The 15,430-nt window shown below is 28.7% G+C and overlaps 1 protein-coding gene across 1 annotated transcript; it reads left to right on the top strand.

Annotated features, from left to right (window-relative positions):
* The first annotated feature begins 3,811 nt into the window (after positions 1–3,811).
* Positions 3,812–11,505, top strand: LOC126837122 (neuropeptide SIFamide). The gene is made up of 3 exons (XM_050570927.1): positions 3,812–3,916; positions 9,066–9,244; positions 10,504–11,505. The coding sequence occupies exons 2-3, from the start codon at positions 9,112–9,114 to the stop codon at positions 10,599–10,601; spliced, it is 231 nt and encodes a 76-aa protein (XP_050426884.1). The 5' UTR covers positions 3,812–3,916; positions 9,066–9,111; the 3' UTR covers positions 10,602–11,505.
* The last annotated feature ends 3,925 nt before the right edge of the window (positions 11,506–15,430 follow it).

The raw sequence follows: 15,430 nt of genomic DNA, 5'->3' as shown, positions 1-15,430 counted from the left end.
ATGAAGAACAAGTAGGTGCTTTGCAGTATTTCCTATTCAGGCTTTTGAGGTCTGAGATTTATTTGATAGCAAGGGCGTTCAAGAGAGGAGGACAACTTCTTCCCTGCAAGCTAAAATAAATTGTATTCGATTTCCCAAAATCGCAAAATACTTTTTTGGTAGCCACGCTATGCAGATAAAAGGATTTCATAAACAATAATAATTGTTATCCCTCGTAGGGTATACTTTATAAGAAAAGTTATCGTTGATGTAAGCAAAGGTCATACTCATTAACCTGTAATTGATTAAAGTTAAATGAATAACTCTGCTCCGACTCAAAACCTAAACATCCCAAATGTTGGGTCAAATATTTAACGTTTAATTAATGAAAATATATTTTTTTAAATAAATTAGAAACATTTTTAAATTATACATAAATAAATAATCTATAATGATATCTAAATATGAATGATAATTATAGGTTAAAAAAAAGAAGATTACACAAATTGTCTTGTACAATTTACATCTTGTCAATTAGGCGGGAGTAAAAATTAAAAGTTAATGTTACAATAAATAGCATACATATTTATTTTTGTTTGTTTTTTAAGAAGATACCTAACCAAATTTAAAAAGCCCTCGTGCAGAATATGTATAAGTATATAACGAATATGATTATTATCAGAGTACAGCTGGCGTCGAGTTGAGTGAATAAGAAGACTCCATTAGGTAAAACACTTGAACAATTAAAAGTAATGTACATAAAATCTTAATTTCTTTTTGTTAAACTTTGATAAAAACAGCATGTGATAAAGAAATGTCTAAACCTTAGGCAGTAAAAAGAAAAGACAGATTGTTCTAGAGCCGGTTAAAAAAAACGAATTTTATTGTTAAAAATGTATGAAACGTCTGCAAACATATTTAAAGAATAATTATTTAGTTTATAAATGATTCTTCCAAGACGGTCGTTTAAGACGTTACGATGTTGCATTATATGATTTCAGCGGTGATTAACGTTCTTCTTGAGTATATTTTCTTTTATGCATTCTCCTTTTAATGATGACCCTAATAAAGTACAAAAAATAAAGATAAGAACAAAAATTAATTTTATTTCTTTATTTCTTAATACTCCAATAGAATGCCGTGAGTTTATTAAGGGAGCAATACAATCTTTTATCCAACGTATTTATTTTTTTGTTTATATTTAAAACAATTGTTTATTTTTTTAACGGGATTTTCTTATTATCTGGACTACTAAGTAACACCGAGTGTCATCACATCTGTACATAAATTAAATATATCATTCGGACTCAAGCAGATAACAGATAAAGACAACTAAATAGCTTTTACCTAACTGAACTGGCTATCATGGTGGAAATTGTATTTTATGATATTCATTGTGTAGCTTTAACACAACCAAGGGCACACACAGGGAGGAGCAAGGGGGACAACTCCCACCCTCTTAGCTTTTCTGCAAGTTAAAAAAGTATATATCCAATATACCAAATTTGTAAAATCTATTACAAAATAATAGGCCCCCCCTCGAATTTTCACCTGCGGGTACCCTTGAACATAATGAATAATACTATGTTTTTAACGTTTCTTTTATCAACACGTTAAACGTTTAATTTAGTACAAATATTTTTGCAGATCTACTACAAAAAAAATAGCTGTCGGTTTTCTAGACAACAACACGTTTTGCAGTTTAATATCTATATTTTTAAGTATAAAATGGTTCCCCAGCGATATTTAACTTATATAGTATTGGTTAAGATACTATTAAAAAGTGGCCAATAGAAACCATTATTTTGGAGACATTAGCTTTTTACAGTTCATACGTCTAACATACTGTATTATAAAAAACGGACATATAAATAAATATATATGATAGAAGTAAATAATAAAAAAACTATTAGACATATTATACTGTTTTTTTCATTTTTCATATGGCTTCCCTTTTAAGTTTTTATAGTATAAATTTGAATGTATAATATGTTATTACAAAATGATAATTATATAAATGTATTTAATATTATTGAATATATAATTTATGATACTATATTTTTAACCGACAGTAGCCTATTCAAATAATAAACCCTATGTATCATTTGAAATTTCTACTTCAACTTTTTATACTTTCCCATGATTTTTTTTTTATAAATTAACATGAAAAATACAAATTTTTTATTAAACTTGAAAACTAAAAATAATTTTGTCAATATGATTTTTTTTAGCAGGTTATCAAGTTATAAGTTCTTGTCAGTTTCAATTGGCTGTTACTTCATAAAAACATTTTTTATCGCGTAATATTTCAGCCTTAAGAATGTTTTTTTTTTTTTTAATTGACAACAGTTTGATTAGTTTTCAAGTTGACCATTATTGTATTGAAAAATTTTAATTTGCCATGTTGACCAAATACAAAATAAAATGTCCAAGGAAGTACTTGGGGATGAGCTAGAGACCTGAAATTTTTAGTGATTTCTCAGAGATTTCTTATTTGAATTCAACTGGGATTGTAAGTAAAAAACATTTTTTTTTTCCAACAGTAGTACATTTTTTTAATTAGGTGTCTTACAAGTTAAAGTATAACCAACCCTTCCCCCCACCAATTCCTAGGTGTTTGGTTTATTTTTTACACTACAGACTATGTGTTGGCCATACTTTCGCCCTGTGCATGTCTCGTAAAATCGGTGCGACACAAGTCTGATTTTCCGGGACCGACAAGTCCAACAAAACGAAGACATGGCCGGCCGCCCGTTCCTGATAACTATCAACCGGGATGGGGTGTTGTGTCCGGTCATATTTTTACATTTAATGCAGTAAGATGGCCTGATGAACTCGTCCATAGGACGACCGCCCGGACCATAGTGCATTTTCTGGGCCAGATCTTTTGAGCGTGGCGGATCCTCCGGGTTCGAGTCTGGTTATTGTTTCGGCAAAACAATGTTTAGGTCCATCAAGCAATGACTAAACAAAAAAAAACAAAATTACAAAGGGTACAGTTAAATTCCAAACAGTATTTAAAAAAAAACAAAAATTCACAAACGCTTGTTGAAATTTCAAACAGCGTGTCTATGACAATAATCGATAAAAGGAAATTTTACATCTAACAAAATATATATAACTATATTTTCATTGACTTTCATTAGACGTTTTGAGAAAAAAAAATTAATTATAGGATGTTTAATAACTACAATAATTGATATTATGAATTGGTGAATTAATTGCAATAATTATCATTATTGTCCTATTCGTGTCTTTTGACGTCTTATTTCTGTAGACGACATAGTGTTAAATATAATATACACAGTACTATCATTACACGGTATTATTACTATATGGGCGTTGTGTGTGTGAGAGTAAAGATTTTTTTCTGGATAGGTACATTGAACTCGACCACATAGTTGAAAATGTCCGGTACGAGGGATGTACAATATTAATAACAGGCGAATATTGCCAGTGCTCGGGTTTGTCGTGAGGGAAAAGGTATCTTATGTAATGATACCATTATTTTATTATTACATTTTTTTTTTTTTTTTGTAGTAAGTAATTTTGATTATTCCGGGTTTAAAATTAAAACCCGGTCCGGCGTTGCTGTTTGTTATATTATGTTGTCGCTGAATATTGAATTTGGGTGGAAATCCCGAAAGGGCCAACCGCACTCCGACGGGTACTTGGGGTAATCCGTAATTCTGTTATGTCAGTGGTAATTGGTTTCTGATGAAGCCGCTGAAAATACAATATTTTTTCGCCTTTGGGAACCCGGCGAAACAACTAATAAGGGATTTTGCCGAGCTCGGCACAAGACTTTCTCAACTCAATTACGCAGCCGCCAGTCTATATAAGAACCTCGGCACCGGGGTCGCGCCCAAGTAGTCTATTGGCCGTCAAAGAGAAGACAACGGAGCCCCTACCATTGACCCGGTTCGCATCATCGTGGGTAAGTAAGAACAAACGTTTCATTCGACTAGACTTACGTTTCTATTTTATTTTTTTAATATTATTAGAACGGCCAATTTTTTTATTTTTAGAACAAAAGTATTATTACATGCCAGTGTAGGTATAGAAGCGATACAAATTAACAACGTTTTTCTTCCAAGTGTCGAACGCATATAAACCGGACGGGGTTTCTTTTTTTTTTATTGAACAACGCAACGTTACGGCATAGTAGTTTTTAACAACACTTGCTACATTTAACGCGTTATTCGAATACTCAATGATCATTATTGAAATGATTGAAGGGTGGCTTTTCAAAACGTAAAATTGCCAACTGTGGTGCAATAAGATTAACTCTTAAGAAAACCGATTTTGTATTAATATTTCATATTATTTAAAACCATAAGTAAAATAATGATTAACATTTGCTTAATATTTTTTATTTATTTTTTCATTTTTTTACCAGAGTTTTACTAGTTTTGAAAATATCACATTTGAAATGTCACCCTTTCGTTTATGATATTCATACAAATAAATATTAATTCAAATAATTATTAAAAGATACCTTTTCGTAAGCCACTCATTTTCCCTGAAAATATTCACAATTTTGTAGTTTTTCTTTTTGGCCACGTTTTAGTTAAGGGGATTGCATGCGGTTTATTTTTAAGGAGTTTTGTACAGACAATATTTAAGAAAAAAAGAGGTTTTAATAAATTTCGACCATGTCACTTAATTTATCGGTTAATTTATATAAGCTTCAAGGGATTATTTTTAAATAATTTTTTCTACGAGTAAAAGCCATTTTGGCTTATTTTAGACCAAAAAGCCAGACAAAATTTCGACTAAATAGGATGGTCCAATTTCAATTCTGCAAAGAAGTCGATTTTCATTTTCTTGTAATTAAGTAAATTAAATTTGCAATTTTTTCAAGAACTACACCTGATTTTTTACATGTAAAAAGCAAAAAATCAAAAATCTGTTTCCGACATTATCTAGTAAAGTTGCCAAAGAACTCGTATTTCTTGACAGAGTAGTCGAAAATTTGTCTGGTTTTTTGGTCCAAAACGTCCAAAAAACAAACCGCATGTATACCATTTAATGTTATTTTTATGATATTATAATATTAAGTTTTAAAATTTAGAATAGTTTGCTGAAAATGTTGATTGGTCGAGAACCAGTTATGAATACTTACTTTTAAAGTTATTAAGTTTAATATTTATGACGAGAGGTAGAGTGCAGCTGAGTAATACGCGCAGATAAAAGAAAACTATACACTCTATTCTTTCTTGCGTCCTAATTATTATACTTAAATAACTTCAAAAATAACTATTCAAACCTGGTTATCGACCAGTCAACATTTGTAGTAAATTGTTCCCTATTTAAAAATGTATTTAAAAATATAATGTTACTATTTAAGGTACAGAAATTGATAAAACTCTAAAATATACCGAAAAAGATAAAAAAAAAACTGTAAATTGTTTTATATTATAAAACAACGGTAAATTATTTTTTCAAAGAAAATTATTAATAAAATAATAGTAAATTATTAATTCACGTTGGCATATTATGTTGTGTACTTATGTAACATGTTACAATTTGTTTGATAGATGTTTGGGGTAATTTTAATAAGACCAAAATTTAGTCAAACATAATATGTTTCAAATGATGCATTTACTGTTAATAAATTAAGCTTAAAATATTATCAAGACGTATCGGCTGCAACCAATACAATATACGATTTAAATATTGACTTGTATTCATTTTAATTTATATATTTGTTAACATTTTAATTCATACTTGCATTGGTTATCATACAATAAAATATTTTACAAACATTTTTTTTTAACAATAATAAGGGTGACCAATTTCTTTTAAGGAATCTCAACAATTTTTTTTTTATGTAACATTTTTTCCCATCATTAGTACACTTACAATCTGTGTATTTATTCTTACAATACATTACAACGAGCAAAATTTGTTCACATTTCAATAAAAATGTATTTTAAAATGAGTGGAGCCATTCTTGTCATGGCCTTTCGCACAAAATATACTTACATTTTAAGTTTGTCTACATGTAAAAACTGGTCATTAATTTTGAAAAACTAAATCCAAAGTAGGTAGACTGTCAGAAGACTTTCGTATTAAAAAAAAAATCCAATTTAACAAAATCCGTTTTCTTGTCGAGGCGTTGTTACTTTTCACGTACGACATATTTTTAGAGCAAACACTTTTACCTATGTTAAGGGTCTGATCGGATTTCTGACATTTGCTTTTACGTGGCATAAGATTATTGCTAATAAGAGGATTTTTGTGGAGTAAACAAGTTTTTTGCATTTGGAGATTATTGAGAAAAGTTTCTTACGGTACCAAAACCTTTGTTATTTTCAAAGCCTTATCAATTTTTAGACAAAGGCGGCTTTATACTGGGACAGGTACTTTAAAAACAGAAAATTGGACGTAATAAAAGCAAGAAAACAAGAGAAAATAATTGACAGATGTCATTATGTACATGGGATAAAAATATAAAATATAGTATAGCTATACTTTATAGTATTCACACTATAAAGTATAGCTGATTATATTTTTTCAATAATGTCAATTGTTTGCGAAAAAATATGTGTCATTTGATTAATAATTAATCAAATAATGATTAATAGTCTATATAAAATACAAAAAAATAGATTATATTAATCTATTATAAATAACCGATATCAATGTCGGTTTATATGTTGTACAACAATGATTGCAAAATCAATGCGAAATTTTCATACATTTATACTGTAAATGTGCTTATACCGCAATTGATTACACAAATCCTCCATATTGTATACCAGGGACTAATTTAAAACGTATGGTACTTAATAAACAGGGAATAATAAAAAGTCAAATGTATTGGCGTATTTGTTATTCTTGTGCAAATATTGTGTATATTGTGTTATTATTGTTTTTGATAATTTATATTATCGAATTTATTTATATATATTTAATTTCAATGTTATTAATCAAAGCCTTTGATAATGTATTGCATTGAGATTTGAGTCTACCGTTATTATAATAAACATATTTATCGGTTTGCTTACAAAAATAAGAATGGATTTTTTATGCGCAATGACGTCATTAATTTACAATCGTATTACGCGTAATTTAATATCCTAAGTGATAATTAATTATAGTAAGTCACATGTTTAGGCATACCCAATTCTGAAACTTATAGACAAACATTTTGTATAGATGTAATATCTTATTTTGTTTTATGTATAAAACGACATGATACAATTAAATTTGAAGTGTTATTTTACAACCACTTAAAACCCTCTTTTCTCTACTTTAAACAATTTTAACAAAAATATTAGTAGGTAAACCTGTTTTTCAATATAGTCTAACTGACTATAACGTTCAATTACGACGAAAAATAGTCATAACAAAAAAAAAACGTAATTAATTATAAAAATAACTGCTATTCTATAATTTAATAAACTATTAGAGTAGAAACTCGACCTATTGTGGCCTTTAGAACTTTTTTGTACTAATATAACGCTTATTCTACTTATATTTATCAATCAAATTAAAAACGAGTCATTAATAATACTATGAAAATACCAAAAACCGAATTCAATTTTTAAATTATTCTAAGTATGTTAAATAAAAAAATTAATCAAAATTCTATCTATGGAATATAATTTTGTGTTCAATCTTTTATAAATTAATAGTGTTCAATGAAGCAGAGTAGGTAACTAAATAAAACTATAAAAACTAGTTATATGTAAAAACTTTTACTAAATTATGAAGTATACTATTTACAAATACAATACAATTAAGTGACTATAAAAAGAGTACCTTCTGATCAGACGTGGTTGCTTCACCCTAAAAAATGTGTTTTTGTTTAAAATAGGTGTTGTCATTAGTTACTAGTTTGATAGGTCATATTTTTTAAAAGTATAAAAGTGATTTTATTCAAATTATTGAAGATGAAGTAAAATAAATGATTAAAGAAAAAAAACCATCTTATACAGGGTGTCCCATTTTAAAATACTAATCGATTTTTCTCTAAAAATACTAATCCAATCAAAAAGTTGCTTATAAGAGACTTTTAGAGTACAAAAAGGGGACATTATAAAAATGTAAAATATAGGGTCCAAAATTCAAAATGGCTGACTTACGGTCAAAAACATGTTTTTTTTAAATGGAAACCATGTATTTTTTGTTAACCAAAGAAATGTTCTTATCAAAACTAACAACTTTTGTAGGAAAAATTTTTCGGTAAAACCCATAATTTGTAAATTAAGTATCTTTAGCTATTTTTAGTTTGTTATTTTATTTTAATCCATATGGTAACCTTGTCATTTACAAATTATGGGGTTTACCATTTAAATTATGGGTTTTAACGAAAAAATTTTCCTACAAAAGTTGTTAGTTTTGATAAGAACATTTCTTTGGTTAACAAAAAATGCATGGTTTCCATTTAAAAAAAACATATTTTTGACCGTAAGTCAGCCATTTTGAATTTTGGACCCTATTTTTTAAATTTTTATAATGTCCCCCTTTGTACTCTAAAAGTCTCTTATAAGCAACTTTTTGATTGGATTAGTATTTTTAGAGAAAAATCGATTAGTATTTTAATATGGGACACCCTGTATAGCATAACAATCTAAATATAATAATTTCTTGAGATGTATATTTGTTTAAACAAAATGTTTAGCTCAAACCTGGACTATATACCAGAAAATGTCAAGATTAAAATGCAGTTCTTTTAAAAAACATAATTTATTTTTAATTTATTTATGACCGCAATATTTATTTTCCCGAAATTTCGACTTTATAAGAATTGGACAATTCTTTGTAATATTTTGTAAGATAAATTGATGTTCTAGGTTGGCATAAAAAAAACATAATATTAAATTCTATACAGAACAAAATTAAAAATATTTATATTTTAGGGATATAGCAATAATGTTATTATTATAACAAAACATGGACAGTTGAAAAAGTTAACTTTATTTTCAATATCACAAGTAATTTATTAAACTGTTCTAAGCAATAAGCAAATATTTTTTAAGCTAATCACTTTTGAAATATTAATTTTATACTACTCATTATATTTGATAATCTGAAGCATAATAACGTGTAAATTATATTATAAATATTTTCAACAGATTATTAATACCAATAATTAACATCGCCAAACAAGCCAAATCAAAAATGAACTTCAAGAATATCTATGCTGTATTTCTGATGGTCGTCGTACTCATGACCGCCTGTGTTTCTGCCGAGGCATTCAGAAAACCACCGTTCAACGGTAGCATCTTTGGAAAACGAAATTCCCCAGTGCCCGGTAAAGGACAACAGTGTACAAAAATAATAGTTCTTTTAGCTTAGACATTTTTTTTTTAACTTTCGAAGGGGAACTGAGAAAGTATTGTTTTACAATGATGTATTTTTAAAAAAAAAATTTGTAGTTAGATATAGTACTATCTATGGTAGTTGACTAACCAAATAGTATATTATCAAAACCTCTCTACCTTAAAAGGGATAGGAACTTTATTTTTAGTTATTTCATTTTTTCGATGCATGTTTTATGACTTAAGATATGAAAATTAGATTGAAGGTGTGAGGCTGTCACATAAATAACTTAAAAATAAATTCTATTTAAACTATTTTTTCATTAATGAAAAATCAAGAAAAAGGGGAAAACTACACTTTGACCGTATACAGTTGCCAGGTGCTATGTGTGAATGTATTAACGGTCAACAGGTATCAGAAACATAGTTTTATTATATTGTTAATTACAATACATGGGTCACAAAGCCAACAAATTATTATGACAAACAGACGATCAAACCTAATGTTAAAAATAAAATTTTAAGCATATTATAATAAATCAGCTGTTATATTAGACATTACAATATAGTATTTATTTGTATTAGTTCTATAGAACGTGTAGTTATTAACAAGGCATACCGGCTATACGAACTGCGTTGCACTCGTGCGCTGTAGTTTGTCGGCCATAGAGTAATAAAATATACTAACATAATACTAGATTGTATGCGATAGTGAAATAAATAGTAGGGCTAAAACCAATATGGCAACACAGAAGAAGGAAAATGTCCACATTGTTAAGCAATTGTTACTCTACATGATAAAAAAATTGTTTACCCCTTATCTAAAAATATTTTTTGTTTTTTTCAAGGTACTATTACCATTGGTATGTTAATTCTTATCACTACGATATATTGAATGGTATGTTTTTTTTCTAACTTTGCATCACACTAAAACTACTATAGTCACCCCCTTTTGTCGGCCTAAAAACCCAATGTCTGCCAAATAGAGTTTTATTAGGACATTTTGTTGAAATCAAGAACTGAAAACGCATTGGTTTTATATAATTTATTTTGAAGAATACAAATTTGACCATAGCTTTGCATGTCTAGGTTTTTTTTTTGGGGGGGGAATGGTATATTTGTATGTGTTTTGTTGTTGATGTAGAAACATTATAAAAATATGTTTGTTTTTCTGGCGGAAACCGTGTTACCTATTTTAATTTGTTGAATTACTTGTATAGATAATACTAAAATATACTTTGATGTTTTTCAGAGTATGACAATCCGAAACAGTCGATATACACCATGTGTCAAATCGCATCCGAAGCTTGCCAGACGTGGTTTCCCACCGTGGCCGTAGAGAAGAAATAAACATTGTTCTTCATAGTAGTCCAACAGTAGAATCAATATATAACGTTTAGTAGTAGTGATATGAGAAGGATTTGTCCTAAATTAAACGGTTGAGTGTATGTATACGCATTATAGTCATTTGTAGTCGAAACTTGAGCCTGGCAATTATTCTTCTCAATAAACGCTTTAAAAAACACATTATTGTTAATGCAAATATTGTCATGTTTTTAAATTATGTGCTTTTTTTACATCCATCCGACTATTGTTTTATCTACAATAATACCTACTTACAAACTGTATATAGCATACAAATTAACATGTGTACACATTGTGGTCCTATCAAGCCTAATCTACCGCAGTTCTACAATAATGTTATAGTGGTAATTATGGTAATTGGTTAACTTGCTGTCAAACGAAGTTTAAATTTGCGCTTTAATTGTAATTCCTCTTGCTATATTACATTTACTATATGTTTGATTTTCGATAAAAACAATTTTTTTTTGTTATGTACATAATAATATATGAGCCAAATCATTTTTTCGCCCATTTATTGTAACTTCTTTTGTTCGTGACAATTTTTGTAGACTATCGTGAAAGTATAATAAAAAATGTTTAAGTCGTCTGAACAAACTAATAAGCACATAACTGACACCGATGTCTTTAAAAGACAATAATATAGAATGTTTAATAATATGGACAATTGATCGCCAAAAATACACTGTAGTTGTACAACTTTATATAATAAATATTTATTGACTTGAAACCACTCAGAGTTATAGACAGCTTTGAAATCTGATATTATAACTACAATATCTACTTATACCAAATAAAGAGTAGCATTTGCCCTTGTTGACCCAAACCTCAGATATAAACGCTCGAAGCTGGCATTAAGCGTTTATAATAGTGTAACAAATTACTACTATCTTCGAGTCGGTGAAAGAAATCAGTGGATACTTATATATTTATCATATTATCATATTTTTTTGTTGTACATTCTTAAAATCTATAAATGTGTATTGGAAGAATAATACAGTCCAATTAATTTTGTAAAAAGTCCCAAAATTTGCATAGTTAGTAAAGTTTAATTTTATTTGAAGAAGTCTTATTAAATAGGCATTAAACTTTGTCGCATCTAGGAAACAATTATACAAAAATTTTTGGTCCATATTTATACATGATTTATCTTTTCAATTAAAGAGTTTCTTTGTTTATCTGATTTAGATAATAAATTTATGTATTTATGAACATAAAAACATGACGTTTTAAGTTTAAAGAATCTCGTTAATTTTACAATACTGATTTATTTAGCTGTATAATCGATTACATATTTAGATAATAATTATTAGAAAATTTCTCACGAGTAATTGGGATAGTTTTTGTTTTTTTCAAAAAGTAAATCTTAATTTATTTTTCACAATAATAATAATGTAAATAATGTTTTAATGGACTAACACTGCCTATCGCGTTCACTCATCCATTTCATTTTTAGTGCAGTAATTGTCCCCGTTGGTTATTTCGTCCAACCGCTCTCCATATTTTTCCAAATGCTTAAGCTCTCTCAGCTTTCTGGCTATTTTCAAATTTTCCTTTTTCGTGGCGTTGATCTGTGCTATAAGTTCTTCGTGTTTTTTTTTCAACATGGCCAACGTTTCTTTTTCTTCAATAGTTTCGGTCATGTGTGTCCGGATGTAGTCCAAAGGGTCATCTGGCTTGTCTTCCATTTCGTATATACTCATTATCACCTTGATGAAAGCTTCCAGCATGCCCGAATCCCTCAAATACTTTTTGAACTCTTCACGCCTTTCGTTCGATTGCAAATCCATAATGGTCACGCTAAGTACGAGCTTTGCTAAGGGCCCACGTTATCAAATCAGTAGTACAAATATTAATAATATAACGGTGTATTGTTTCTAGGATACATATACATATAAGTAGTTTAACTGCTAGGTGATCTGTTTTAATATTTTAAATACGATTGTAATATAAACTTGTAACAATATTAAAAAAAAATGTACCTATTATTGTCTGTAATATATGTGGGCTATAACGCGTTTTGCACCTTAAGTTAAAAAAAGGGAAGGGGCTATATAAGAGACATTATAATATATGCTTGAATAATTAATTTTAGTTTGGCGACAACATGTTATCTATCAAATATTTAAGTACATTTTTTTAACTCTGTGGTTATGTCGTAGTTGAATTAAAAGGTCTGGCAATTGTTCAAACGGGCTGTCTTTTTTAGGTTTCCACAAAACATACATTTTACTAAGTACTTAGTACATGCAATTGACAATTAATATGAGTTAATAATAACAATTATGTAATAATAATAAATAGGTTAACGATAATAGTACTCTAGATATTATTATTTATTGGTGGCTGGTTATTATAATAATACATCATATTATGGTAATATTAACTATGCTTATGATGTTTTGTACATAGATAAGTTTAAATCGTTTATTCCATCAACAACAATATTAATGATATTGATCACGTTCATAGGAAATCGAAATCACTGACTTCGATCCTACAGGTCCTATTTTAGTTATATTTGTTAATCTTGGTCAACCGTGTAAGAGTTTACTGTATAGTGTGTACACAAAATATATGCACTTTGGGTATTATTGTAATTGCTTCAAACGTGACAGCCAAACAATATTGTTCGTGATTAAAAAAAAAATTTTAACCACACACAATTATAAAATAAATAATAAGTATGCATAAATGCCTAACGTGTAGGATAATAATTATGCTCACGACCGGCAATTTATCAAGCATTTGATTATTGTTTTATTTATTGTCGTTTCTCGTTCGTGAACCTAGTTGGCGGACTTCCTATATAAGAATCGTGTATACTTGCAATATAATTGTAATTACAACTGCAGATGATATTTGCATGGTTGTACATTAATCGCTTGCACAGTTAAAAAAATGAGATATAAATCACTGAAATAACAATAAGGAAATCACAAGCTGTTAACAATATCGAAGTACCCAAAATGACTTTCTAGCCGCTAACCAAAGTGCTAAACCTAAACAGTAACTGTTTTGACCTCGCGGTATATATGAAAAAAAAAAATGTAATATGAAAATAATGTAGACTGCCTAGTGTGACATAAAACTTTTTACAGAAATGTCATAGAAGTTAGAAAATATCAGTAACGCTTCTAACGTAGTAGTTGTTATGTATATATTATTTCTAGGGGTATAGTTTCTAGTGTGCTAGGAGAATTAAGCCCCTAGCTGAGTCATCTAAAGCTCTCTGAATTTTTAAAAAATAAGTATTTTTGCTAATTATTTTTTAAAAGTTAGTTTTTGAGCCTTTTTCATATTGTACATTTTTATTTTAGGTACAAATGTGTTATATTTAAACTTCGGTCAACATATTTTGTTTAAGTAATGAATAACAGCTTACGTTTATTTCACATTGCTGTAGTTAATCACTAAACGTTTTAATTCTAAAATATCATACTTTGTTATTGGCTATTGTCTTTGGTTTACATAAAATATATTTTATGGCTTTATGTTTCTTACTTTATTATCACTGGTTGAAATGTTTTACGCGATATTTATCTAACAAAACAAATATAGCTTAGAAATGGTTTTTATGTATTTAAGTACTTTTTTTGTTTTAATGTATATACTATTATTGCGCTAATAAATAATAAATTATACTTAGCTAACACAATTTTTCATAAACATCATTGTAACGAAAAATGTTTCACAGTCTACACATAACAGAAGTTGTGAAGTTTCATATTCGCTAGTATTTAAAATTTATTTTAATATATAATTAAATATAATTTTTTTCTTATCCAACCTTAAAATGATATTAGTACGTGAAATGTATATTCTAACATTATGCTATGCATGAAAACGTTGTATAGAATATAGTGTAATGTCTCTTTTGCTTTGCTGTAGGTAAGGTTAGGTCAGGCTGAAACAAGTGTCGATTAGTCGGTCCTAACCAAATAATATATAGAGAAGCCGTTTAAGTTTTTATTGTAATGGTTATAATTATAATTTGTTATTTATATATTATTGATTTTTTACCGTAAATAAGTAATTCGATTACATTAAAAAATTATTCTTTAATTAAATCCATTATTTATGAAAGGAGTTAAGTCCATAAAGTTAAACTTTTGGGAAATTAAAATATCTGTTTTTCACATACAATTTTACTAGAAAATTGTTTTACAAAAATACTTTTAATTATTGTGCATTATACTCATTTAAATTTGTGTATATAAATTTTTCAAATTTATTGTTTAACCCACAGTAGGAGTTGTAATTGAACGAATTAAACCATATTCATAAACAAATTTTTGAATCGTTACAATGGCATGAACTATCATACAGATTTGATTCCTTTCAAAAGTAAACGATACGCTTATAGCCACATAGCACATATTTGTTTAAAAAAAAAAAGTAATTTTCAACAAAATTGTGACCTATTGACCTTTCATAACTAAACGGTTCAATTATTATAATGTCGATGATTATAGTCTTGTGAACATTGTACATTAATGACCATTCGGGCTGACTACAGGTGTACCCTAACTGCAAGAATCGAACCGTCGGTAGGTAGGTATATTATAATACCAATATCGTACCTACCTATAAATACCGTGTAACAACAACAATAATAATTATTATTCAAATACACGTCCGCCTCCGCGTGTAGACTTTAATGTGTCATTACTTCAACGTGCACGGAGGCGGCCGCGGTGATAGTGCGGTTCGCACGGGGTGAACGGGCACAAACTTGAATCGCCCCCGCCGACCGGAGAGGCGTTTGGCGGGAGGCGAGCACAGACCATGGTCGCCGCCATCAGCGGCTACGATCG

This window comes from Adelges cooleyi, unplaced genomic scaffold (genome assembly GCF_023614345.1).
Source record: "Adelges cooleyi isolate 19-005CV unplaced genomic scaffold, UGA_ACOO_1.1 ACOO_flye_CR_arks_rails_tigmint_CR_PRNA_247, whole genome shotgun sequence".
NCBI classification, from domain to species: domain Eukaryota; kingdom Metazoa; phylum Arthropoda; class Insecta; order Hemiptera; family Adelgidae; genus Adelges; species Adelges cooleyi.
This window is presented reverse-complemented; position numbering and strand designations above follow the sequence as displayed.

Coding starts and splice junctions, on each gene's coding strand:
- LOC126837122 (XM_050570927.1), top strand. CDS start 9,112: ATGAACTTCAAGAATATCTATGCTGTATTTCTGATGGTCGTCGTACTC. Junction 9,245..10,503: donor ACGAAATTCCCCAGTGCCCG/GTAAAGGACAAC, acceptor GATGTTTTTCAG/AGTATGACAATCCGAAACAG.